The sequence below is a fragment of the Emys orbicularis genome, chromosome 1, assembly GCF_028017835.1.
Source record: "Emys orbicularis isolate rEmyOrb1 chromosome 1, rEmyOrb1.hap1, whole genome shotgun sequence".
NCBI classification, from domain to species: domain Eukaryota; kingdom Metazoa; phylum Chordata; order Testudines; family Emydidae; genus Emys; species Emys orbicularis.
Window position 1 is genome coordinate 354394946 of NC_088683.1, and position 26993 is coordinate 354421938.

At 46.7% G+C, this 26993-nt stretch overlaps 1 protein-coding gene across 1 annotated transcript in view; it reads left to right on the forward strand.

The window, feature by feature from the left end:
• GDPD4 (glycerophosphodiester phosphodiesterase domain containing 4) overlaps positions 1–26993 on the forward strand; it is a 48232-nt gene that overhangs the window by 13697 nt on the left and 7542 nt on the right. The window contains exons 4-12 of the mRNA XM_065397730.1: positions 7749–7808; positions 10056–10154; positions 12305–12398; positions 16214–16359; positions 17396–17478; positions 19393–19543; positions 20173–20394; positions 22153–22310; positions 26624–26771. Of these exons, the coding sequence (XP_065253802.1) occupies positions 7749–7808; positions 10056–10154; positions 12305–12398; positions 16214–16359; positions 17396–17478; positions 19393–19543; positions 20173–20394; positions 22153–22310; positions 26624–26771 (1161 nt within the window). The remainder of the gene's footprint in view (positions 1–7748; positions 7809–10055; positions 10155–12304; positions 12399–16213; positions 16360–17395; positions 17479–19392; positions 19544–20172; positions 20395–22152; positions 22311–26623; positions 26772–26993) is intronic.

The window sequence follows — 26993 nt, forward strand, 5'->3', positions numbered from 1 at the left end:
TGATTTTTCACACTTGCTATCTGGGCACCCTACCTGACAGCTAGTTATGGACCAAGCAAGTGGTGTTTGCATCCCACATTTAGTCTCGGCTAAAGTTTGGGTTTGACAGCACAAAAGTATTAAAAACTGAGTCAAGCATCAATGGTAAAGAATCACAGAAAGAGTCACTTTTCTTCTTCTAACCCTGAACAAGGACATTCATTAGAGTGCAGAAAGCATTATCTCTAAAACGGTTTTGCTTCTCTCTCTATTACTGTAGACCTTCTAATTAGAAACATACCCCGCTCCTCCCCTGCCTGGTTTCCTGCTACAGATTTAAACAAAAAGGGCGCACACCCTCACAAAAACAGCTCTCCTGAAAATTATGCTCACAACTGCAAAAATCAGATGGGATCTTACCTTTCAAAAATCTCATGAGATCCTAACTGATCTCCTGAGATTTTTGTCCCACAGTAGGTGGACATATTGCAAGAGGCACTGATCTTGCGTGATTTCCACTGTTCACAGTGGTGGAACTGTTACGAGACTAGATGTTGTTGTCCTGAAATTTCTACCATCTTCTCTCCCCACCCCCCACTCCCACAAAACAAAGCAAAAACCTTAACAACAAAACGGATTCAGAAAATGACCACCTTCTGGATCTAGAACTAAACCCCCAAAAACTGGTTTAGTCTCAGATATTTGACTCAGATCTGAGGTTACATCCTGGTCTCATCTATGCCACTAATGATCTACATTATTCTTATCTCTTCGTTTCCTTGTGCTGGTCCTCATCTATTTGTTGCATTCATCTGTTGTCCCTCTCCTCTTATACGGAGATTGTTAGCTGTTCAGGACAGGGAGCATACTTTGTTCTGTGTTTATACAGCGCCTAGCACAATGAAGTCCTGATTCACGACTGGGCTCTGGGCACTACTGTAGTACAAATAAATTATAACATTTTATTCTAACGTAAATAAAAAAAGGCAGCAAATAGGGGCCCTACTTGCCTGTGGCCTTTAGGTGCTACCACGATATAAATGGAAAACGGTAACTGCTCTCCTGCTTAGCAATGGTGCAAATATAAATACTTCATGAAGATGATGTTGGTGCAACACATTGATGCCCTAGATCCTGAGGTCTATTACCTACAGAACAGATCCATCACAGGCATTGGTGGGTGAGAGCTTCACCCACCCCAACACACCACCATGCAAGAGGACGGATGGCCTGGTGGCTAGGGTACTAGCCTGGGGTTTAGAAAACCCAGGTTCAATTCCCTGCTTTGCTGCAGACTTCCTGTGCAACCTTGGTCACGTCACTTAGTCTTTCTGTGTCTCAGTTCCCCACCTTAAAATGGGGATAATAGCACTGCCCTACCACACAGGGGACAAATACATTAAAGACTGTGAGGTGCTCAGATACTGTGGTGATGGGAGCTAGAGGGATACCTAACGTGTCTCTTCAGCTAGCTAGGTGCCAGTTAGTCCGGGACTGTGTTGCTTTACAGAAGCTGCTGCAGAGTGTTTCTAATGGCACTTGCCCTACTTGCTGCAGAACTGTGTCTAATTTGGTGATATTGCTCCATGCATCTATGTGGAAGAGCGGTGGGTGCCGGGAGGCAATAAGCCCCGAAGTAAACAGGATTAGGATAAGAAGGAAACAAGAACATAGAAAGTAATCAAGGAAAAAAACCCCATACCGCTGCTGCTTCGAAACACGCTGCCATTTCTGGTTGAGGGAAAGAAACAGCTCCCTGCACCTTACCGCTGCAATTCTGAAATCTGACTCCTTCTGTCAAACACAGGATTGCTCCAGTTTAGTACTAACCTAGTAAACGCTTTTATCGCCACAGACGTAACTGTCCAGAGCTGCTTCAGCCAGAGCCCGCTATTAAAACAGACCTTTTCTGCCCCCGACCCCAAAGTATTTTTCTAAGGGCACAATGCAGCTGAACCGCTGATAGTGTTCATTGACTGACAAGCATCTCTGAGTGTGTGACAGCTCTATAAGGTGAGACATGTATTCCCACGTTTTGGAAATAGATTGACTTGCAGTATCAAACCCTTAGGCCTGGCTACACAGGCTCTATACCAGTATGACTATGTTGGTTAGGTGGGTGACTTTTTTTTTTTTTACTAATAGAGTTACATCACTACAACCCCTAATGTGGACACAGTTGGATTAGCTTGTTTCTGGTCCACACCTAAAAATTAGATCAGCCGAGGCACGTTGCTCAGGGCTGTGAAAAACGTTGTGCCGTGAGTGCCATAGTTAGGTCAAACTAGCCGCCACTGTAGATGCAGGTAGGTCAACCTCTTGGAGAGGTGGATTGCCTACATGGATGGAAAAACCTCTTTTGTTGATGTAGGAAGTGTCTACATTACAGCACTTCAGAGACACAGCTGCTGTGCTGTTGCTGTGCCGCTGTAGTGTAGACACGGCTAAGTGTACACTTACATTTTTTGTCTACGTCACTATCTCCATTAGGAATGTGAAAAATAATATCCCTAACAACAGAGCTGTGCTGGCAAAAACCCTAGTGAATATGCAGTTATACCAGCAAAAAGTCCTTTTGCCAGTATAGCTTACTGCGTTCAGGGAACTGTTTTAAGCAGGGTTCTCAAAGTCCCGGCCCACGGGCCATCTGCGGCCTGAGAACCTCCTCACTGCAGCCTGCGGACGAGAGATGCAGGCAGACATGCTGCTGGCAATGTCTGCTGCAGGCGCCGCCCCCTGTAGCTCCCATTGGCTGGGGGAGAGGGACAGAGATACCATCACTAGTCACCGGGTAGAGTGAGCCATGGAGGCAGCAACATTAGTTGCCAGGCAGAGTCAGTCATGGAGGCAGCATCACTTTTTTCCACAATGAATATAAACAAGTCAAAATACCGAACACAACTATCCGACGCACACCGTGCTGCAATCCCAAAGGTTTCAACTGCTCAGTCACTGAGGCCAAACATCAACAAACTGACAGAACTGAAGCGTTGCCCAGGTGTCTGGCAAACACTAAAAACTCTCTGGCAGGTGAAGAATTGTATAAAGTTGTATGATAGTTTTATTATTTCTAAGAAGTTCGAAATAAAAAATACAATATAAACGTTTTCTTTTCTGAACACCATCTTCAGTGACATTATTGGCCCGCTGGGAGGATTTGAGGACTGGCACTGGCCCTAAGGTAAATGGAGTTTGAGACACCTGGTTTTAAGCATCACTGCAAAGTGGGGGTTGCCGGTATAGCTCTACACTAGCAAACCCTTTTAAGTGTAGACAAGGCCATTGGTATTGTTGCACCTTTTGACCCAAGTGGCTAGTCAAAGTTTGGGGCCCTATGGGTATTCCAGGCGGGAGTAGAAATTGGTGGTAATCAGGTACGTCTTTGCAGTTTTGTTTATATATGAAGAGTGTACAAAGTTCTGTATCACTGAACTCAGAAGGAATCAAACAGCAGGAAACAGCTCCTTTTGCTCACGGCACCTAGAGCACTCTTTTAGCCTGCACCCCTCACCCAAAAACCTCTTCCCAGGTTTCTTCCCGTGTCAGCCACCGGGCTTTCAGCTGCTCCTTCAGGCTGTCTCTCCAGTCTTTCTTGCCTGCTCTTTATGTTTTGCCTTTCCACCCACCCACACAAAACAATACTCACTAAAAACTTGTGGACTGGTTCACACACCTTTTGTCTTAGGGAGGCTTATGCTTAATTGAAGTTCTGTTAACTGAAGGGTGAGTTCACACCTATCAACCTCCATCTCCTAAGAAGGTTTCACCCTAGAGGTGCCTTATAGCTAAGGCTTTGTCTACACTACACAGCTTTTAGCGACACGGCTGTGTCGACACAACCATGTTGCTAAAAGTCAGGCAGTATAAATGCTGTTTGTTGGCACTTTTGCGGCCAACATACTTCCACCCCCTACGAGCGGGGTTTGCGTTGTCGAAAGGAGAGCGCTCCTGCCGACAATGAGCCGTTTACACTGCCACTTGCCGCGGCAAAACTTTTGTCTTTCGGGGGGGGGGGGGGCTTTTTTTAAGCACCTGTGAACGTCAAAAGTTTTGTCGTTCAATTGGCAGTGTAGACAAAGCCTTATTCTCCTTCTCATACAGGAATAGCTGTACCAAGTATAAGGCACCTCTATACTGATAAAAAGCAACAGAGAGTCCTGTGGCACCTTTAAGACTAACAGATGTATTGGAGCATAAGCTTTCGTGGGTGAATGCCCACTTCATCGGATGGGCATTCACCCACGAAAGCTTATGCTCCAATACATCTGTTAGTCTTAAAGGTGCCACGGGACTCTCTGTTGCTTTTTACAGATCCAGACTAACACGGCTACCCCTCTGATACTCTATACTGATATAACAGGATCCACATCAGGGAAGGTTTCCCCCTTTAACTATACCGATTTCGTTAAAATGGGACAACTTTCTAGTGTGGACAAGGCCATACAGTGTGTGCTGTGAGCCATTGCCAAGAGGCAACTCCTGGCCTTCAAAGTGGCCTGTGAAGGAAAATAAAATGGATTTGTGGCCACACTCTCTTTTTGTTTTTTTTTTGTTCTTTGAGGGGGTTTTTATTTTTATAGATGTAGTCTGAAGGGTTCCTTTCCACCTCAAAAAGTGTGAGGATGTTTTGGTGGTTGCAGCTTTTTTTTTAGCACCTCATGTCTAGTCTACCTGTTTTTCCAGGAAGAAATACTATGGAGGACTAGAAAACTAGCAGGATTATGTTATCAGAGCTACCCAGGAAGGTGAAGCCTGATTAAATGAAAGGGTTTTCTGCAAGAGTGTTTAACCTCTCCATTTGCTGTTTTTTTATTAATGCCTGTTTAACTCACATGCCTAACCAACAGTTGGAAGAAAATCTCTCTCTGTTAAGGATGGATAAGCTCCCACAGCCATTCAGTAGGTCTTCCAAGCCAGGGAAGACGTGACATGACATTTATCACATGTCTAAGGATTTCCAAGATTAAAAAACTCAGGGAAAAATAATACTAAGAATTAATTCTAGGTTTTCTTTACAAAGCCTGAACATGTAAAAGAGAGAGCACAACACTGATATTTCCCTTTGCCAGATCAGCTTTAAGCAATGAAGCTGCCTTGCTGATGCTGCCTGTGTGTGTGTGTGTGCGTGCGCGCGAGTGTGACTGGCCAAGATTTTGTCTTTTCTGTGTGAAGGGGGATTAATTAGAGTGGCCTGAGACTTGGCTCAGGGCCTGGGGTCTCTGAAGCTGCAGGGCGACAAGAAGTGCCTTGCAGCACGTGTGCTTAAAAACAGGGCTGTTAAGCCACATTTTAACCCTCCAGAACAACGGAAAATACCAAACTCTCAGTTGTCCAGTTCTGAAGAGTTTGAGGAGACCTATAGGAGGCACTGTGACAGGGAGGAAGAAGAGTATATGGCTGGTCAGGGGAAGGGGCTTCATTGGGACTCTCAGCCAGAGCCAGTCCTGCCCTGCCTCCCCTGGCCAGGAATTCCCTTTTCTACCTGCCTGTCTAATATACTCCGCTTTTGGGTGCCTGTCCATGGCGAAAGAAGCAACAGAGGCAGCGTGGGTGAGTGCAGCATCCAGGGGCAGAAGAGAATTGGTACAGCAATGTAGGGTCCAGTTCTGTCTTTGGGTCTGGGTCAAGAGGAAATGTGTGAGAGAACTAAAACAGTCCTCTGGCAAAGAATGTGTGTTCCCATAAATCTGTATTCCTAACGGTATGGTCCTGTTCTTTCATCCAGAGATCTCCAGTGCAAGTAATCCAGCCTTTCAACACAACAGCCCTGAAGGGTAGTTTAATATATTATGCTTGATGGGCAAACTGATGCCCAGGGAAGTTAAATGACTTGCCCAAGGAGACACAGCAAGTCACTGGCAGAGTTGCTAGTAGGCCCCAGGAGTTCAAGCTCCTAATACTCTCTGTAATTAATAGATAACATATACAGAACTATCCCTGTCTATCTTACTCTGACACCTTACCCTTGTAAATATCTTCATTGCCATAATTGTGTGCTTGGTGGAAGGCAGTACATGATATTTTGCAGTAAACCAAGCTTGTTTCCCTACCTGGGTCTGGTCTACTTCTGAACCAACCTAGGTCAATGTGCTGATCAATGAAGAGAGCGAGATCTAATAGATTTCATAGCTGGGAAGGCCAGAAGAGACCATAATGATCATCTACTTTGACCGCCTGCATAACACTGGCTATAGACTTTCCATGCAGTGATTCCTGTGTCTAGCCCAGCCACTGGTGGTTGAACTATAGAATATCATTAAGAAAGTTATCCAGCCATGACATAAAGACTCCAAGGGATGGAGAATTTACCACTCCACTTGGCAATCTTTTTCAATGGTTAATTGCCCCAACTGATGGGGATGGGGGTGGGGGTGGGGGGGGGGGGGGGAAGTGTCTTATTTTGACTTTGAACTATGCTGACTTGAACTTCCATGGTCTCTGTCATGGAAAAAGCTGTGAGATTTCTGTGGGAAGTGGTTTTGGCCAAGGTTCCAAGAAAAGCCGCCATGTTGTCCATTTGTTCCCTACCATGTGATGCGCATGATTCCAGTAGGGAAGCAGATCAGCAAAGTTTCTGCCTTGATGTTCTACCTTGATGGCTTGCCCATCCAAGAACTGAACACACTGAAGCCCTTGTTTGAGTGGAACAATTCTGTGTGACTGGTAGCCAGCTCTAGTTGCACTGGTTTTGTTTGGAAGTGTTTTGTCATCTCCCTTAATGACTAATCTCGACCACAGCGCCCTGGCCTTCTCCTCACTTATTCTGAATCACTGCTGCAAACTTTCTTCTTTCCACCAGTCCCCTCTAGCTGAGCAAAGCATCGCACAACAAAGCACTTACTGTCTTTGCAAAGATCCTCTCCATCTGTCCACTTCAGTGTAATTTTTCCAGACATCCAGCTTCAATTAATTCAACAGCCATCCGTTTCCCAGACCAATTTTCTCCCCCCCCCCCCCCGCCCCGAAAGTTGGATAGAGATGGTCTAATTGCAGTATAATTACAGACTTGGGTAGAAGAAAAAAGGTCTTAGTGGTGCTAAGGGCAATAGATCATATTTTCCTATATCCAGTACAAACCTGATCAACCAAAGGGGTTTGAAGATGTAACCACATGCTAACGCAGTGTGGCTATTTGTCCTCCTCTGGTGGCTACACCACATGGAGAGGTTTATGATTCTTCTGCTGCATCTAAGCTGGTGGACTGGGGCCTGTAGTTCAAGCAGTGCTCAGGTTTATGGATCTGCTGTGTCCGCGTGGGTTACTGAGACAACGGGAATCTCCAGAAGCTTGTGGGTTTGGATGAGTGGGTATGTAGAGGACAGTGCACATTTGCTACCAGGGAGCATGACTGACTTTTGGTTAATAGGGAGCTGTGGTCAGACAGATTAGGGCTGATTAGGGTCATATTGAACTGTGTACATCCCAACTCCAAACTGACATAATGGGAAGAATGGGAAGAAAATAGTGTTATAATCATAGAATCATAGAATATCAGGGTTGGAAGGGACCTCAGGAGGTCATCTAGTCCAACCCCCTGCTCAAAGCAGGACCAATCCCCAACTAAATCATCCCAGCCAGGGCTTTGTTGGTATAGCACATAGATGGTTCCTCCTTGTGCAATATCAGATTTGGGAATTTTCATTCAAAGTGACTTTTCTATGCAATATAATTCTACATCTGCCTTCGCAGATCTCTGATCCTGAGGACTGAAGTCACTGGGCAGTGTTTAACCATATTATAATGTGATGGTTTTCCATTTGATTTCCCAGGTTCTAGCAGTGTGTTTGCTATCAGAAGGTCAGCAGTTGTACCTGCACTGGAGTCACAAGGTGGGATATTTGAGTCATTCCAGCAACTTTTGTATCCACACTTTACAACAATTAAGGTCAATTATGGGATGGTTCCCTACCCAAAGACCAAAACACATCTTCAGTCTAACATGACTATTTTCTTCAAGGCTAAGGAATTTAAACAACAAAAACAAAAGGAAAGGCTTCAGGAGAGAGCACAATGTATGCATCTCCTTTGTAACTGGCTGCAGTGACTCTGTAAACAAAATGGCTGACATCTCTGCAGACAGAAAGTGAGAATTAGTGCTCTTAAATCCAATTGATTTAGGAGTACATGTGGTAGGGAGCAGCATGAAGAAGTGTGTACTGCTGCTGATCATTTTTGTATCTGCTCCTGGGTAGACAGAAAATGTAATTCTCCAAGTCAGCCAATCCAACCCTAAAATTCACTGGTAAAATCACCCAGAGAGAGAAAAAATCAGGATGGATTACAGGTGATATTAGCACCCCCTCATAATTTGAGTTTATGACATTGTGATGTCTTGAGCCAGCTAATAGCAGGTATGTCAACACTGCAATGTAAGCCCGGGGTTAGTAGAACTGGGGTTAGCCGACCCTGGGTTTGTTAAGGCAACCTATGGTAAGCGTGCCAAAGATGGCATGCGGGCTGATTTTCAGTGGCACTCACACTGCCCAGGTCATGGTCCGGAGGGCTCTGCATTTTAATTTAATTTTAAATGAAGCTTCTTAAACATTTTAAAAACCTTATTTACTTTACATACAACAATAGTTTAGTTATATATTATAGACTTATAGAAAGAGACCTTCTAAAAACGTTAAAATGTATTACTGGCACGGGAAACCTTAAATTAGAGTGAATAAATGAAGACTCGGCACACCACTTCTGAAAGGTTGCTGACCCCTGACCTAGGGCTTGAGAATCTACACTCATTTGTAACTCCAGGTTAGGAATTGTTGAACCCTGAGTTCCAGCCTGAGGCTCCAGCATGTACACATTATGCAGGCCAAAGGCCAACCACCCATATCCCAGACTTCCTAGCACCATCCCCAAATGTGGCCGCTGTAGCCCTTTGACTAGCCACCAAACTTGACTGTCTGGAGAACAAAGAAAGTTGCCCCATGGGATTATGGGATACTTTGGGCAGATTCCCAGAGCAGAGTCACAGTGGGGCTGCATCTATGCTGCAAAGCAATAGGGCTTGAACCCTGGCTACCAGCTTGAGGCAGGCTCGGACCCTCCACCCCGTGGAGTCCTGGGACCTTGGGTCCAAACCCTGGGTTACTGTGATTGGTGTGTATACGGAAAGGGGGTTAGGCTTGAGCCTGAGTTTGAAGCCTGCATTTACATTGCAGCGCTGACATGCCTTAGGTGATTGACCTGAGACATCCTTGGCCAAAATCGATAGCATAAGAACGGCCATACTGGGTCAGACCAATGGTCCATCTAGCCTGGTATTCTGTCTTCCAACAATAGCCAATGCCAGGTGCTTCAGAGGGAATGAACAGAACAGGCCAATTATCAAGTGATCCATCCCCTATCATCCAGTCCCAGCATCTGGCAGTCAGAGGCTTAGAGACACCCAGAACATGGGGTAGCATCCCTGACCAAAGAGATAACCTAGCCATTGTTAACGACAGATCTGTCACTCAGTGTTTCTCCTTAGAGGTCTCTTTGCCTCTAAGAGTATGTCTACACTGAATTGTAAACTCACGTCTGTGGAACCCACATTTGTGGACTTGGTGTTTCCAAGCCTATGCGTTAGCGTCCACACTGCATTGTAAACCTGGGTTTCGATTGCTGGACTTGGGGGTCTGACAGCCATGCTAACATCCGTACTGCACCATGCAGACCTTCTGACTCTGCCGCTTGAGCTGTGTCCACACTGCAAAATGACAGGGCTTGGATCCGAGTCACAGTGGGACTCGGGCTTGGACCCTTCCTCCCCCAGCTGTGTATTCAGACCTGGGTCCTGAGTGCTGGCTGACCTGAGTCAGAAAGATTTGTGTGTGAATGGTTGGGGTCCATTTGGGCTCAAACCTGAGTCTGAGGCCAGATTTACAATGTAGTGTAGACCTAACCTAATTCAACTAGGGCAGTTCAGATGATCTAGCTCATAAAGATAGAAAATACTCTATACCTATGGAATCCAAGTCATCTTTATAACCCACATACAAGAGTAGCTAACGGTAGTGTACACAGAAATATGAATTGCAATTGTCATACGCTAATTCTGAAGCCAGGCAATATCCTATTTGTCTCTGCAGATTGGAACTTTTTTGGTATTGGGCTTCTCCATAGCTGCCATCAGTGTATTTTCTAAACTGTGGGGAGTTCGATGGAAAACCGTCCGCCTGTCATTTCAGGTAAGAGCATGGAAGCTCTACATAAAAAAAAAGACAACTTGTTAACAAAAGCTTTGACTGGAAATAGATGGAAATATGGAAACAGCTGATTTTTTTTCACATACAATTTTTCTGGCAGGGATGCGGTCATCAAAATCAAAATTTTCCATAAAATGTCCATTTTGACTACATATTTTTTTTCTGATTCAGGGGAATGGGGATGAAAAATTTTGTTTAGTTTCAGAATGTCAATCAGAAACTCCATTTTTCATTTTGAAATGCTGAATTGTTTCGATCAAAAATATTTAAAACAATTGTTTCCATGTTTACAATTCAAACCTTTTAGAATTTTTTGTTGTGTGATATTTTTTATTTCCACTTTCTGTTCTGATTTGGATTGGAAACTAATTCTGAAATGTCAAAATTTCCTGTGATAGGAAAATAGCATTTACGAGCCAGTTCTAGAAAATATCTTCCATCAAATGTCCTTGGGTTCAGAAATAGGATTGGACTAAACTTGTTCAGAAAAAATGAGCCAGCATCCGCTGTTACCTATTTCTGGAATCAAACTTGAACTAAAATGTTATTTAAAAGTTTTTGTCAATGTTTATGCAATGATTCCTTCCACAAGCTGTCAGGAGAGTTTGAAACTAGTGCTGGAGACACCTCTACCGCTTCAGCTAAAGGAGGAACTCCATTAGCTTTCATCCATAGTAGGCTGCTATTTTGTATATGGATTAGCCAGTAGAGGGATGCAGATGGCCAGTTCTAGGGGCAGGCAAGCAGGGCCATCGCCATGGGTGCCAACTCCCAGGGAACGCTACCACACTGCTTGCTGCTGGGCATTTTTGGCCAGCCTTTCTCTTCCCCTCTTCTCAACGGATATGCTGACTGAGTTTTTCTTCCTTTTTTGGTTTTGTTTTTTGTTTTGCTTGGCTGCTGGGCATGAGAAAGGTGTTAAAAACATTTTCTACCATGGCTGGCAAAATGGTTAGGACTGCTTTGGTGCTTTTGTGGATGCAACATACAACCATGTTACATTTGGATAATGTTTTTTCCCTACCATATACCTCGGTAATTTCAGATTTCACTATGGGTCAGATTGTCTGCTACTCTAGTTTTTTGCTGGACTGACTCCCTTGACTTTAATGGAGTCATACCAGCATATAACTCAGTGGAAAATCTTGCCCAGTATTTCCCATTGTGCCAAAAAACAGCATATTTCTTTCAGATTTCCATCCCACTTTTGCACATTTATGATAAATTCAGAGAAGCATCTGAGCTTTTGAGTGCTTGTTTAACCTTTACAATCAGAGAAATCAATTACAATTGCTAGAGCTGTCCTTCAAAAACAGTAATCTGATAAATCAGTTATTTGGTGTTAGTAAAGCATGAAGACTATTCCCAAGGTTACAAATTTGAAGCTGAAACAAACAAATAAATAGAAATACAATTAGCTCTAAATACAATGGACCTAAACACTCTAGTCTGAGATCAAGTGCTTTGTTTAAATAAATAAGAGTAAATACTTCTTATGAAGTACATTATTAATTTGTGGAACTGGCTGTTGCAGAATATTAGTGAGGCTAATAAAGTAGTCTAGCGAGATTGGAAAAAGGATTAGACACATATTTGGAGTAATCAGCTGCTGCAGTTATACTAGCTAGTATGATAGTACAGCTGGATATTAAACATTACCATTCAAGTGAGTCATCGTGCAATTAGTGGTGTGATCTTCCTAACTGGTGATGTTCATACTGTAGTGTTGAAACTGACTCTAGCTGGAATGGCCTGACTGTCTGGTGGAAGACACTCAGGTACTACGGTGATGAGGGGCCATATAAGAACCAAGCCTGAGAGAAGAAGTTGAGTTCAGGATGGTGCACTCAGCCCCTGGAGGAAAGGAGTGCCTTGCATTGCTATCCTGCATCCGCTCTGGCTGACTCAGGAGCAGGCTTGATGGACTCTTGAGGATCACATCAGTATACTTCAGCTGACCTGCCACGAAGTTCTCAAAGGGCCCAAGCCAAGTGTAAGATTGGGGGGAAACTGCCTGTACCTCTAGCAGTATCCCTTGTGTGTGGTGCACTAGCTCGACTATGTCAGTATTAGGAGAGCTGTTTGTTTCCATAAATTGGCTTTTCACAGCAATCCTCTTGTCTCCCTTCCAGGTCACAGCTCCCTATCTCCACATAGGTGCAATAGCAGTCATGGTCCTTCTGTCTTGGCCAGTGGCTTTGCATGCCTTCCGAATGACTAAAAAAGGTACAGTAGTTCTGCTTTATGCTCTACAGGTGCAGCCTCCACCTGGAACCTCTGTGTTCTGCTTTGTGCAAATGGGAGAGATGGGGATATAGGCCAAGACTTTCAAAAATAGGTAACAATTTTGTGTGCCTCAAGTTTTGTGTGCCTTGAGACACCCTAAAACAGACTGATTTTCAGAGTGCCCATAGCTCTTACATGTCTGTCAATATACTCAGTATCAAGGGGTGGACCCTTCCAGCTAGCACACTTAATGCACCAATGCTTGTTTGCCCAGTGATGCTGCCTCCCTTCCTTGCTTGAGGTTATGACAAAGAACTTTTGTCTGAGGGAGAAAATGAATGACAAGGAGCCCCAGCTCCTCACCTGTCCTTTCTGCCGACACCTGCGTCCTTGCTACATGGGGCTTCTAAACAGCCTAAGACACTGAGCCATGTGCACCAGTCAGAGCCCCACTGATTTTACTGCGGCCCTGCACTTCGGGGGGAGGGGAGGGATAGCTGTATCAGGGCTTAATGGGAGGGATTGTTATAGGAGCCCCTTGTTGCAACTTCAGCAGCTCATCACTATATACAAATATGCAATAGCAGCAGGGAACAGGACATGGGTCATATCCTCTGCCCCATTTGTGCTTGCTGAGATGTGTCTTCTGGAGGCTGCCCTAGGCAGGGGTCAGGGTAGAATTCATGGCAGCACTAGTGCCAGGTATGGTAGCTCAGGCAGCCCACCTCTCCCCTTCTCCAGGGATATCCTAGGGAGACCTTATTGAATTAAGTTTAAGTATCTTTGGTGTCCATTGTATGTAACGAATGGATTATGGATTATTGTGGGCCAGGATTGTACGTAACCTCTTGAGGGGGGAGGTGTGTCAGATGTGAGACCTGGGGGTTCAAACAACTGTACTGGATATGCCAGACAAGACTGGACCCTTGGAACAAAATGGGTTAAGTGGTTTTTCCTGGGGAATACCTAGGAGGAGGTGAACGCAAATTCCCCACCTCTTGTTAGGAACCACTCCCCCTGCCTTTTGAAACTGTGCCCTGAGGAGTGAGCCACTGTCTGCTGATCACCTGTTACTTGAGGCCAACATCAAAGGCCCATGCTTTATAAAGGAAAGACTGAACTATTCACGGGGGTGCTACTTCTGAGCTAAGGTTGTTATCAACTTCAAACCCCACAAAGTATTTTTGTAAGGTTTCAAGGACTGACTCCTGCCAAAGCCCATGGCTGGGGTTGGGGTGATCTCTGCTAAGCTTATTAGCATGCATGTTGGTTCTTGTATTGTTTTTAATGTTTTCTCTGCAATGCTTTCACCTTAAGAACAAATGTGCTTGCTTATAAAGAGCTGTGTGGTAACTTGCTGGCAATTACAGCTGTTCATAGTCTCTGGAGAGAAAGCAAAATGCAGACGTTGGCCTGTTTAGGCAGTCTGGCTTGCTGAGAATATCACACTGTAGGCAGGGAACTGTGCAGCCTGGAAAACCCTGGTCAGGAGAGAGGTCTCCACCCAAGAGAAGTGATGGCTGAGGAGTCAGGAGATTAGGAGTGGGTGCCGTTGGTGGACTATGGAGGGGGAATACACACAGGGTTGCCCTGAACAGCGACATTCATGGCAGCCCTAGTGCCAGGAGTGGCAGCTCAGGTAGTCCATTTCTCCCCCACATCCGTCCTTCTTCAGGGACACACAAACACCAGCACCTTAAAACATGCTTCTTCCTCAAAGCCGGTTAGCAAGTTAGAAATTCCATAGATTTGAGCGAGTGGTGTCCAGCATGTCCGATCTGTCTTGTCTCCAGAGGATCGATTCCTTGGAGGCTGGGCTGTGTCTCTAGCTTGGACGGACGGCACTGAATACACTGAATACATGACAGGCTCTCAGCAAATAACAGCCTCGCTGTTTCTTGGGGCCTGAGGAGAACCTTGCTCCTTACATAAGAAACACTGTGACTGACATCATAAGAAAACAAACTGCTCTGTTAGAAATTAGGTCATCCAGTCTGTCCCCTGTGTCTAATACTTATGATGCTGTAATATTTGCAACCCCCCCATGCCCGCCTTAACCCACAACAAAGGAATAATTGCATCTTTGAATTTTAAACCCCTCAGCAACAATGCTTTCTCTCTCTGCCATGGCTTTCAGCACTGTGACAAGCATTAAGGTCATAATTGCCCCTTTGTTTTGCAAATCGTTCATGCCTGAGTGGGTTTAGCACAAGCCCTGATGTTCTCAGGCATGTACAGAAATGGGGCTAGAACTGTAAGCCAGGCGGGAAAGGCTGCCAATCCTCTTCTGTGTTTGGCTCTTGCTTGCAATCCTGTCTCAAGCGGGTTCTTCTGAAAGCCTGTCCAGTCACTCCACGTCATAGAAGGGGCTTTCAGAAGAACCCACCTGAGATGGAGCAAGTGACTGTAGTCCTTTGTGTAGCCCTAAGTATGGCAGGGAAGCTTGATGCGCTAGTGAGGAGACTTCCCCCCCCTCTATTGGAATGTTCCAAGGACTGATGTGCAGCTCAGAGAAGTGTTGTCTAGGAGTGTAAGGGCAGGCCCAGGTGTCAATAACTCCTGAGTATGAATCCTGGCCCTGGCACACACTCTTTCTCTCTGACTCACCTTCCTCTCCTGCAAAACGGTTACACTTATTTGCCTCCTTGCCAGGGATGTTGTGAGCATTACTCAGCGACAGTATCAAAAGCAAATGCAGATGTTGAACATTCACACTGGAGCCCCTGATCTTTGCAGCTCTCACCGGTGCAATTCAGTTTGACACCCACATACCTCAGAGTAGATGTTAATTTGTATCTAAAATGCTGTACTCCTGGTTCACCTCTCCCGACTCTACTTCTCTGCAATAAGGACCTCAGCTGATGGGAGACCATGTGGAACACAGACATGGTTGGCTTGAATGTAGCTTCCACTGCAGTGTAGGGATTTCAGTCAGTATGGTGCCTTTGTGGGAATCCCCACAGGGCACATCCAAAGTGGTCTCACTGTGACAGCATGCCTGGGGTGGGGAATGGGATGCTCTCCAAGGTAGTGTACCTAACGGGAAGCTTGGTCCATAGGCAATAACTTCTCAGAGGCGCTATTTTCTTATCTTTAGTGAAAATCCCCAAATAGTTGCGCACTGAGGTACTCAGGTGCCATGGTGATGGGCCACATCTAGATGTGTGGATAGGCAGACTTCTGAACTACACAGCCTGAGGAAAACCATGGAGCTGAGATCCATAGCAGGCCAATCTACCTAGGTAAAAATGAATCCTGCTGTGGAAAACCATTGTTAAGGAGCTGAATTCAAAGGGATGCGTTCGCCCTCTAGGATGCACAAAGAGAGTGGTGCAGAGAAAGCTCCTCACTGCATCATCCTGCTTTTGAGTGTAAATGAAACTTTTAAATGCCTCTTACCATATCATCCATCTAACAACGAATAATATATCGCCTTTACTGCAAACAGCATTGACCGTCTCAGGCTCTTTCCTGTGAAGCCGAGTAAATCTTATTACATCCATATTTACAGATAGTGAAACTGAGGCACCGACTGTGACTTCCTGAAGGTGCCACAGCAAGTTAGGAGACAAACCAAAAATATGACCCAGCAGGGCTGGATCCCAGTTATCTGCTCTGACCACTAGACAGACTGGCACAGGGCATAGTTTGGAGAGATGCATGGGGTACAGAAAAGGGGATTGACTGATGGGAAGGATTTAGTGATTCAGGACAACAGACTTGGCCCAAGAGCTCTGATATAAGTCAAGCCCTGGGGCAAACTCCTAAGTTATCAAATGAATTAACTCTAGCCTTCCTCTTCTGCATTCTTTCAGTGATTCAGGCAATAATTATTGGTCCATACCTGGCTATCCTTGTCCTTCTTTTCTTGATACCTCTGGGGATGTACTCTCCCTGCATCAGAGAGGTGGGGACTCTGGGGCCCAAACCAGCCCTCATTGGACACAGAGGAGCACCAATGGTAGGTCTGGGGGAAGATGTATGGTATCATTCTTTCATGATCTGTATCGCAGATTCCCCACCCTCACCCCAAGAGCTATGCAGTCAGCCTCTGACAGCATCAAGGGACTCTGTTTTGTTTTGGATTTGCATGCAGAAAAAGTCCTCATGATTTCATTACCAAGCACCATCAGTGCACCAGAGTTTTCCAATGATTTAGGTAAAAAAACCACAGGCATTGTGGGTAGTGTGGAAGTGAGCGAAGGAGACAAGGGGAACAGTTCAGAGTGACTCTTGGGCAAAGTACTATCCCTGGATAGTTCACAGCACGAGAACGAGGCAGAAGCTGGAAGACCGTTTAAGGTGATGATGAGAAGCTTAAACGTTGTGTGGAAGAAGATAAGAAGCCAGTGAAGTAGGTGGAGGAAGGCAGAGATGTGGTGCAAAGATGATTTTGGTGGCCATGTGTTGGGTGGCTGAGTGGTAGGCCGGGGAGGTGCAGGTTATTGTAGTCAAGGCTTGAGATAACTAGAGGGCAGACTATCATCTTGGTGGTTGGAGCTGAGAGGAAGGAAGGCATTTAAAAGAAGCACCATGATTTGGTGAGAACCTGGATTTGTGATGAAATAGCCTAAGTTGACCTCTAGGCTACAAGCCTGTATAATGGGAAGAGTGGGGATACTGTCAACAGCAACAGAGAAAGAGGAAGGGTCAGAGGTGAAGTCAAACTCTGCCTTGGATGTACTGATTTAAGGAGGGATGTAACTTGAACAAAGCCTCCTACTCTGTTATCGATTGACTGAAGAGCTTGATGGTTTGGGCCTTGCCCTGCCCTGCTCTCCAGGAGATTTGTAAATGATGCTGGATGCGCCTAGAGTCCTGATGGGACCTAAAGGCATGAAGCAAATAAAACAGATTTTCAGATGTTGGACAAAGTGACCTTTACTGGCTATCACAGTGGGGCGGAGCAGCAGGGGTGGTTACCAAGAAACTGAAAGTATCCTTGGGAGTCATCTGGCGCTTGTCGAAACTGGCATTCCTTTATGTCATCTTCCTAGCTGGCTCCAGAAAACACGGAGATGTCATTTCAGAAGACAATTGAACACGGTGGGGATGGTCTTGAGACAGACGTCACAATTAGGTAAGGGGGAAGCACCGTGTCTCAGTGTGCAACTTCCTCTGGCTAAGATTTCACTTTGATACGACACAGATATGGGCAATCAACACTTGACGGGCTACGTCCAATCCTTTATCAACTAGCGTTTGACACAATTGCATGTCGGGCCTGTTGCCACTGTCACACTGGGACTTTGGTATTGATTTATTATTATTTGTATTATGTAGTGCCTAAGAGCCCTCGTCATGGACCAGAAGCCCATTGTGCTAGGCGCTGCGCAAAAATACAGAACAAAGAGATGGTCCCTGCCCTAAAGAGCTTACAATCTAAGCATAAGACAGCAGCTACAGACAGACAGGGGAGTATAAGGAATAATTAATTTATCGTGCATCCGAGTATGTTTGACACATTACAGAAAACACATAGAAGACAGATCTCTATCCTACTGATCTTACAAACCTCAGTGGGATTTGGATGAGGTGCAGAGAGCACAGCCAAGTTGCTTGCAATTATAAAGGCATGTGAGAGCATTGTATTAGTTACTGCCAGGGTCTTGATATGCCATTCCAAGCTGGAATCATTGCCCTTATACTGTTGGGCAGGGTGATCGGCTTTTCGGTGTTTATGTAGCATTGTGGAAGGTATGAATATAGGCCCCAAAATTAGCAAAGCACTGAAACACGTGCCCAAGTGCTTAGCTGAGTCATGGCTTTGCAAAGGGTAAAATTCAGCTCTCACTTACACCACTGTAAATCCAGCATTGCGCCACTGAAATTGACTGAACTACCCCAGTGGGAGCTAGAACAGAACCTGGCACATGGTCATTGCTGTATTTCTTCTTGAGATGTCAGATCTAAGTATTGTTGTTTCCGTTTTACAGATGGGGAAACTGAGGCACAGGGCGATGTGACCTCTCCAAGGTCACCTCGCAGGCCAGTGGCAGAGCTGGGAATAGAACCCAGGTTTCCTGACTCCCAGGGTATGTCTACACTGCAATCAGAGGTATGGCTGAAACATCTAGAACTATCTGAGCTTGCTTTAATCTAGCTAGTTTGAATAACAATCGTATTGAAGCCACGGCAGTAGGGGCAGCTGCATGGGTTAGCCACACAAGTATTTACCCAGGGTCCCACATGGGCTTGTGTAGCCCATGCTGCTTCACTGCTGTTGTTTGACCTAGCCAGATCAAAGCTAGCTTGGGTATGTCTACACATGCTGCATTCTCACCCCTGATTGCAGTGTAGACATAGTGTAGTCTAGTGTCCTGTCCCATGCGACTGCCTATGGGATAATGCATTCTACTCTAGGTGTCGTTTTCCAGAGGGTGTCCTTTTATTAATGTCCTTCATGTATAATTAGGGCCCTACCAAATTCATGGTCCATTTTGGTCAATGGCACAGTCAAAGCCTTTTAAAAATCATACATTTCATGATTTCAGCTATTTAAATCTGAAATTTCACGGTGTTGTAATTGTAGGGGTCCTGATCCAAAAAGGAGTTGTGTGGGGGAGTCACAAGGTTATTTTAGGGGACAGTTGTGGTATTGCTACCCTTACTTCTGCAGTGCTGCTGGCAGCGGTGCTGCCTTCAGAGCTGGGCGCCCAGCCAACATCTGCCACTCTCCAGCTGCCCAGTGCAGAAGTTAGGGTGGCAATACTGTAATGCCTCTAAAAGAACCTTGCGATCCCCCTGCAACTCCCTTTTGGATCAGGACCCCCGATTTGAGAAACACTGGTCTCCCCTGTGAAATCTGTATCATATAAGGTAAAAGCCCACAAAAGATCAGATTTCATGGGGCGAGACCAGATTTCACGGTCTGCGACGCGTTTTTCATGGCTGTGAATTTGGTAGGGCCCTACGTATAATTTTGGCCTTGCTGTACCGTGCTCATGTTTTGAATGTTGTCCGTGTTGTGAAGAGCCCTCTCCTTTTATCGTAGCTATGATGGGATTCCCTTCCTGATGCACGACAGCAACTTACAGAGGACAACAAACATCCGGGAGGTCTTTCCCAGTAACTCCACTCAGAACGCTGCCTTGTTTTCCTGGGATGCCCTTGAACAGCTGAACGCAGGAAAGTGGTTCCTCAAGGTAAGATTGTTCAGAGGTCTTTCTTAAAGTGCCTGCTTGAAGGGATATGTGCTATAGTCCTGATCCAAAACCCACTGACGTCAATGGGAGTCTTGGGATCAGTCCCAATAATTATGCAGAAGGCAGTAACAGAGAAGTGTATTTTTGTTTACTAGTTTATGTAACTGTGGTTCTTTATCAGGCTTAGCAATTGCATAGCAGAGATGGAGGAAAGAAGATCTAAGCTATTCATTCAAGGCACAGACACAACCCCTAGGGGACAGGAGAGGGGAGAAAGTCCACCCACTTTTTATGTCCTGATGATTTACTCCTTAGTGCAACTGCAGAATTAATCCCTTCTCAAACCCAGTCCAGCTTTTTTTAATGTGGCTGCAAGACTGATATACAGAGTCAAAGAACCAGGGTTAAAATGTAATTATGGGTTAAGGGAGAGAACATGGAGACTCTCATGTTTATACCAGCGACATATAGGAGATGAAAACTAGAGGAGGAACAAAGAAAAACGAACTCTTTTATTCCACTGAGTGCCGACGTTAGCCTAGTTCCCCCTTAGAGAAACCGGAACTGTTTGTATGCAGCTAACTCAGCCTGACTTTTATTTATTTCCTTGTGTATTTATTTATTTTTAGGACACACCATTTTCATGCATGGGCTCACTGTCAAGTGCAGATCAAAAATTGGCAATGAATCAGTCAATTTACAAGCTAAGTAATTTCTTGAGACTTGCAGACAGTGCGAATAAACTTGTGATATTTGATCTCTACCGCCCTCCAGAGAAACATCCTTACAGGAACACCTGGATCAATACAACACTGGAAGTGATCCGTGACTCAGGGATTAACCCTCATCTGGTATGGGGCTGTCACTCCTCCCTCGCCTCTTTGTTGTGGTTTTTAGAATCGAGGTTTTGGGCCAGATCCTCATAAATCAGCATCGTTCCACTGACTTCACCAACGAAAGACTTAGCTCAAATTTTATTCTCCCGCTGGTGACTAGTTGACTCAGGGACCAGTCCAGCACAATTATAAAAATGCATTTCCCCAAGGCCACCCTTCCCTATGCTGGATAGTTACATCTCAAATCATCCCACTGATTTTAATGAGATTGCTCGTGGGGGAAGGTGTGAGTAGGGTCCTGCAGTCGAGTCCCATGCTAGCTATACGATTTAAGATAAGTGTTGAGTCGGAATGAATGGTTGCCAATTGCTTTGAGATCCCTCAGTAAAAGGCTCTGTACCAAAGGTCAGATCCGCAGCGGGTGTAAACTGGTGTAGCTCCATTTACACCAGTTGAGGATCTGGCCCCATGATTGCAGAGTAGCATTGCCATTGTAGCAGTGGGTCTCATTAAATGTTGCTCCTCATCTTTTCTTGATTATTTCTATTACCATTGCACCTAGGAACCCCCAGGCAGTCTCAGGCCTCCATGACGCATGTTCATGTAAAACAATCAGAAAGGGCGACTCTGGGATTTAGATTGCGCCTCTCTGCCCCTCCCAAAACAATCTCAGTAGTTGGGCCAGTTCCCAGCTGGTGCAGCTCACAATGGGTGTAGCTCTATGAGCTTCTATAGAGTGACGCCGATCTGTAATTCATCCTGGGTGCAGCTCCACTGGGGGAAGCTTTAGCGTGGACGGGGCCTTTGTGCTAAGCACTTTAATGACATGGTTACGAGCCCTGTTGCCATCACCTGTCGAGACTTATGGCTACAAAGTTTGTGTACACACGGCCCTGTGCCACCCCTCCCTGTCATTTTGGGATATGAATGACATGATGAATTAGCTAGCTGTTTACCGCTGCCATCTACTGTATGGGGTTAGAACTCCCTGTGTGTCATAGGCCCTATAGTGCTAATGGAGATTCTCCGTGACCTCGTGTGATAAGGGACTGAGGATCCAGGTTCTATCCCTGCTTTTGCCATGTGCAGTTAGGTACGGCTGTGGTGGGCAGCAATAACAAGTGCAAACTTCCAAGGAGCCAAAGACATATTTCAATAGGTGTCCATCTCATCAGGCTGCATGGGGGCTAAATTCAATAGTTACCCATCTGAGCAGGCTGTGTGGGGGCTGAAGTGCACAGAGAGCTTTGGATGGAGGGTGCTACCAAGTATTCTGACAAATGTAGCTTCTGTTAATGATCAGTGTCTGAGGCTCCTGGGAGAGGTTAAAATCCCTGTAATGTTCATGGCTAGATGTGCACTGCTTTACTGCAGCAGGGGGATTCGGGTTCCTTCCTGACACCTGTGGTGATCATCCTCTGAGGTACTGCGTTTGATTTCCCTTATTTTAGCAGGTATAAATACAAAGATTGGTCTGTAAAATTATCCAGTGCTTTTAAAGATCCAGATACAGTAACTGACTGCCTGCCCTCCTGTAGCAAGGAGTTCCACAGGCCCATTGACAGAACAGTCTAAGTCATATTGCTGTAGTATTTGAGTGTGTGTTTTTATTTTAAATTTACCCACTGCAGAATCAGATCTGACCTGCGTTTGAATGTACTTGGCATGTCATTGCATGATCCCCTCTTTCCTCGAATTATGGGACTATGTAGAAGACAAGGGGCTGTTCAGGAATATCCCTGTTAATTCACCAGTTGCTGTTGTTACTCACAGGTCCTGTGGCTGGACAACACTATGAGGTCCTTTGTTCAGTCTGTAGCTCCCGGGTTTCAGCACACCATGGCCAGTAAGGCCCCAGTTGATCAGCTATTGAGAGACAATGTTGTGAAGCTCAATCTAGTCTATTCTGCAATGTCCAGTGAAGATATCCGGTAGGTTGCTGTATACGCCTCATATAGGAGGCAAGACACTTCAGTGGAATTGCAAAAAAACTGCACATGTAATTGCCAGTTTAGTACATGTGGTTATGTCTCCCTATAGTGATTGGCACCAGTGTCTATAACAGCCTGGTACTTACTCCTGACTCCAGGAGTAGCTCCATAAAAGTCTCAAGCTCAATCCCTACTGATGAGCAGCTGCATAGACGACGCATGAGTCTTTGGTTTGGGGAGGCTACTTCCAGGAGCACTGGAAGCTTCCGAGAAGTGGGAGGCCACCAGCACCTGGACTGTGGTCCTGCCCCCTGATTCACCCCTCCCCCTTTGAGGCCCTGCCTGCGCTCCACCCCTTCCCCCGCTCCCCTCCCCGTGGCCAAATCTGCACTCCTCCCCAAGGCCTTGGCCCACCCGGCCTCTTCCCCCGAGGCCCTGCCCCACTCTGCTGCTTCCCTCCAAGGCCCCGCCCTCGCTCCGCCTCTTCCCGTACAGCCCCACCCCTGCCACTTTTAAAAATGGAGGGCTATGCCCTCCCACTTTTTTCTTGCCTTAAGGGCGAGTGACATGGGGGAGGAGGTGGAGAGGCACAAGCGGCGGGCAGGGCCTTGGGGGAAGAAACAGAGCGGGGGTGGAAAGAGGCGGAGCAAGGGCGGGGCCTCGGGGCAGAGCATGGGTAGGGCCATGGAGGGAGGGGTGGAGCACAGGCAGGGTCTCGCGGGAGGGGGGGGCAGGACCATGGGTCCGGGTGCCAGTGGCCTCCTCACTTCTAGGGAGCTTTCAGCTCTCCTGCTCCCAGGGCGCAGAGGTGGCAGGCCGGCGCACCTCCAAAAAGAAGTGACCCACATCTGACATTTGCCAGCCTCTTTTATTTTGGGGAGGCTTAGCCTCCTCAAATCTCTTATACATGCCGACCAGGAGCATTTGTACCTACGTGGTCATGATCTGGTGCATGTAAGTCCAACTGCCACTGAAGTTGATGTCAAAGTAAGTGACTTTTTGCTGAGATCCCAGTAAATCAGTGGTAGTAATGGAAGGAGAACCCAGGAGTCCTGACTCCCTGATTTTTCCATTGATTGCAACAGGTGGTGGATCATCCCCAAAATCAGAGTGCTGAATGTGATGTAAATTGACACATAGCATTAACAATTCAACTGCCTGGTGTCCAGGGCCGGCTCCAGGCACCAGCCCACCAAGCTGGTGCTTGGGGCGGCACCTGGAGGGGGGCGGCGCGGTGCTCCGGCCCGAGAGCGGGGCCGCGACTGGGCTCGCCGCCCTCCCCGCGGCGCTGCCTCTGGCCGCCGGGGAGAGCGAAGCCGCGGCGGGCTCGCCGCCCTCCCCCCGGCGCTGCCTCTGGCCGCCGGGGAGAGCGGAGCCCCGGCGGGGCTCTCCGCCCTCCCCCCGGCGCAGCCTCTGGCCGCCGCGGAGAGCGGAGCCCCGGCGGGGCTCGCCGCCCCCCCCCCCCCGCGCGCTCTGGCCGCTGGGGCTCCGCTCTCCCCGGCGGGGCTCGCCGCCCTCCCCTGGGGGGGTGGGGGGGCGGCGGGAGGCTTTTTTGCCTGGGGCGGCAAAAAAGCCAGAACCGGCCCTGCTGGTGTCCTTTGATTTTATTTATGTGCACAGCAAAGCTCTATCCTGATTATACTAAAGTGCCTTGTTGAATCACAGCTTTGGCGCCTAATAGTTTTACCTTCATTTCAGATCCCAAATCTATTGGACTTTTCCTCTGTACGTCAGAAACTGTGCTGCAGTTGTTCTAACAGGAATGAGATTCACCATGCAGATAACATGTAAAGGGGTGCCTTATTATAGAAAAGGAGAAACTGATATATATAGCCCTACTTCATTCACGATATTGCGGAAATTGTGGAACCTGCAATATTTGGCTTCCACCGCAATTTTGATTTTAATTAGCTTACTTTGCATAATCCAGAATTTTGCATACATCTTGAATATGCAGTTAGTACTGCTCTAACATTCAATGCCTGCAAAATGTAAAAGGCTAAAGTGACTGGACTCGATTTCTACAGCAGTTGTTTTAAGACTTCTGAATTTTTTATTGTACCGGTCACTTTTGTTTTAATGACTGTAATAAAGCTGCAGCAAAATGTCTGGCTATCAAAAAATTAGCAGGCATAACATAATACTTGAGTGTTGATATCATTCCAGCAATTTTTTTCTTAAACAAATAGATCTACTCTGGCTTTTCCAAATTACCGCTGTTAATAAAGGTCCATTGTTACTTTTCTGTGATTTTCCACATGTTGTCTGAAACTCAGCTGCAAATATTTGAAGGTCATCCCATGATTCAAGTAGGGCCCTACTTATATATATATATCATCGTTGGCATGGCTAAATAATGAATTGGGAAGTGACCACTGCCCCCTAGTGGATGATTTATAGGAGACATAACCCTCTAGAACCAGGGGCGGGCAAACTTTTTGGCCTGAGGGCCGCATCGGGTTTCGTAAATTGTATGGAGGGCTGGTTAGGGGAGGGGGTCGTGGCCCGGCCCCCACCTCCTATCTGCCCTCCCTCCCCCCCCGAGACTCCTGCCCGATCCAACCCCTCCTCTCATTCCTGACGGCCCCCCCCGGGACCCCTGCCCCCCGGGCCGGCGCAACCCATTAGGTGACCTAGGTGGTCGCCTAGGGCGCTAACATTTGGGGGGCAGCGACCGCGGCGGCTGGATCTTCGGCCGCCCCAGTCGTCAGCGGTATTTCGGGAGCGGGACCGTCCGCCGCCTAGGGCGGCAAAAAAGCTGGCAGCGCTCCTGCCTGCCCCATCCAACCACCCCTTCTCTTGTCCCTTGACTGCCCCCAGAACCCCTGCCCCTGACTGCCCCCTGCCGCCCCATCCAACCTCCCCTCCTTCCTGACTCCCCCCCCCGGGGCCCACGCCCCCTGACCACCACCCTGAACTCCCCTGCCCTCTATCCAACCCCCCTGCTCCCTGCCCCCTTATCACACTGCTGCTGCCGCTGCCCCCACGCAGCTCAGAGCACCGGGTCAGGCCAGGCTCTGCAGCTGTGCTGCCCCAGGAGCTCACAGCCCCGCCGCCCAGAGCATTGCGCCGGCAGTGGAGCAAGCGAGCTGAGACTGCGGGGGAGGGGAACAGCAGGGATGGGGCCGGGGGCTAGCCTCCCAGGCCAGGAGCTTGGGGGCTGGGCAGGATGGTCCTAAATTAAATTTAAATAAATTAATGGAGATATCCCATCTCCTAGAACTGGAAGGGACCTTGAAAGGTCATCGAGTCCAGCCCCCTGCCTTCACTAGCAGGACCAAGTACTGATTTTGCCCCAGATCCCTAAGTGGCCCCCTCAAAGATTGAACTCACAACCCTGGGTTTAGCAGGCCAATGCTCAAACCACTGAGCTATCCCTCCCCCCCTGCCGGCTGGATGTGGCACGCGGGCCGTAGTTTGCCCACCCCTGCTCTAGAACTGTACTACTACCGCTACAAGTTTACAATACTTTGAAAAGGTAAAATCTCAAAGGGAAAGACTCACATTTCAGTCAGTATTTTCTAGAATGGTTCTGTCTCGTGAAAAACTCAACTCTGCTGTTCTGCTTTCTCTCTGTGGCTGGAATTTCTGCTTTTCCCAAACAGCAAGAGCACTTCAGTTGTCAAAAAAGCAGCAGTTTATTGCTTCGAGTTAGAAAAGGTTGAAGCACCTTCCAACAATGCTTGTTCCAAAATTTCAAGCAGAGTTACCAACAGTTTAGTGTTCCAATGTATCGAGTTAAATTGTACAACAAATATTGACACTGACAATATATCTACTTAGAATAAGCACCATTTGCTTTCATAATCTAGAAAGAACGGTCATATTTTGTTAAGGTTCCATTTAGGAATGTGTTATAAGCATGTCGCAAACATGAGAACCAGGTGGTATAGATGGTTATAAGCCCATCGGTAGAAGGTGTTACAGATGGATGTAAACTGATCTTATAAGTGACTTGTTAGTCTCTATAACAATTCATTAACTATTGATTAAAACATCTAATCATTAACTCTTTATAAACTGAACCTTAATACAAAAGCATGACTGAAAGAACCCTGTTTTTACATTGTTATTCAAATGTGACTGTCCCCAGAGGATCAAATGTTCCAGTTTGGCCAATCATAACTGACACCAGTCTTTTCATATAATCAGCTGGTTGGCCAATCTTGGCCCCGTCCACTCCGATGCTCTCGAACTCCCAAGGCAATCCCCCTCAACGGACTCCTAGCACTCCACTGAGACGGCCCAAAGGGAGGCCATTTGCCCTTAAAGTTGCTTTTTGGTTGAGGCAAACACGTCTTTGTATTTTAAAGGAAATACGCTCAGGCCAACATCACCACCAACCTCTACGTGATCAGTGAGCCATGGCTCTTCTCTCTGGCCTGGTGCGTCGGAGTACACTCTGTGACCACCAATGCCGTACACTCTCTGAAGGACATCAACCGACCTCTCTTCCTCATGGTAAGGGGAAAAACCAGCCCTGCTCTCTGGGAGAGAGGGACCCAAAAGACTGTCCAGGGGCTGATGATGGTCATCTGTGCCTTTTATTATATGGTGAGATATCTACCTCATAGAACTGGAAGGGACCTTGAAAGGTCATGAAGTCCAGTCCAGTCCCCTGCCTTCACAGCAGGACCAATTACTGTCCCTGACAGATTTTTGCCACAGATCCTTAAATGGCCC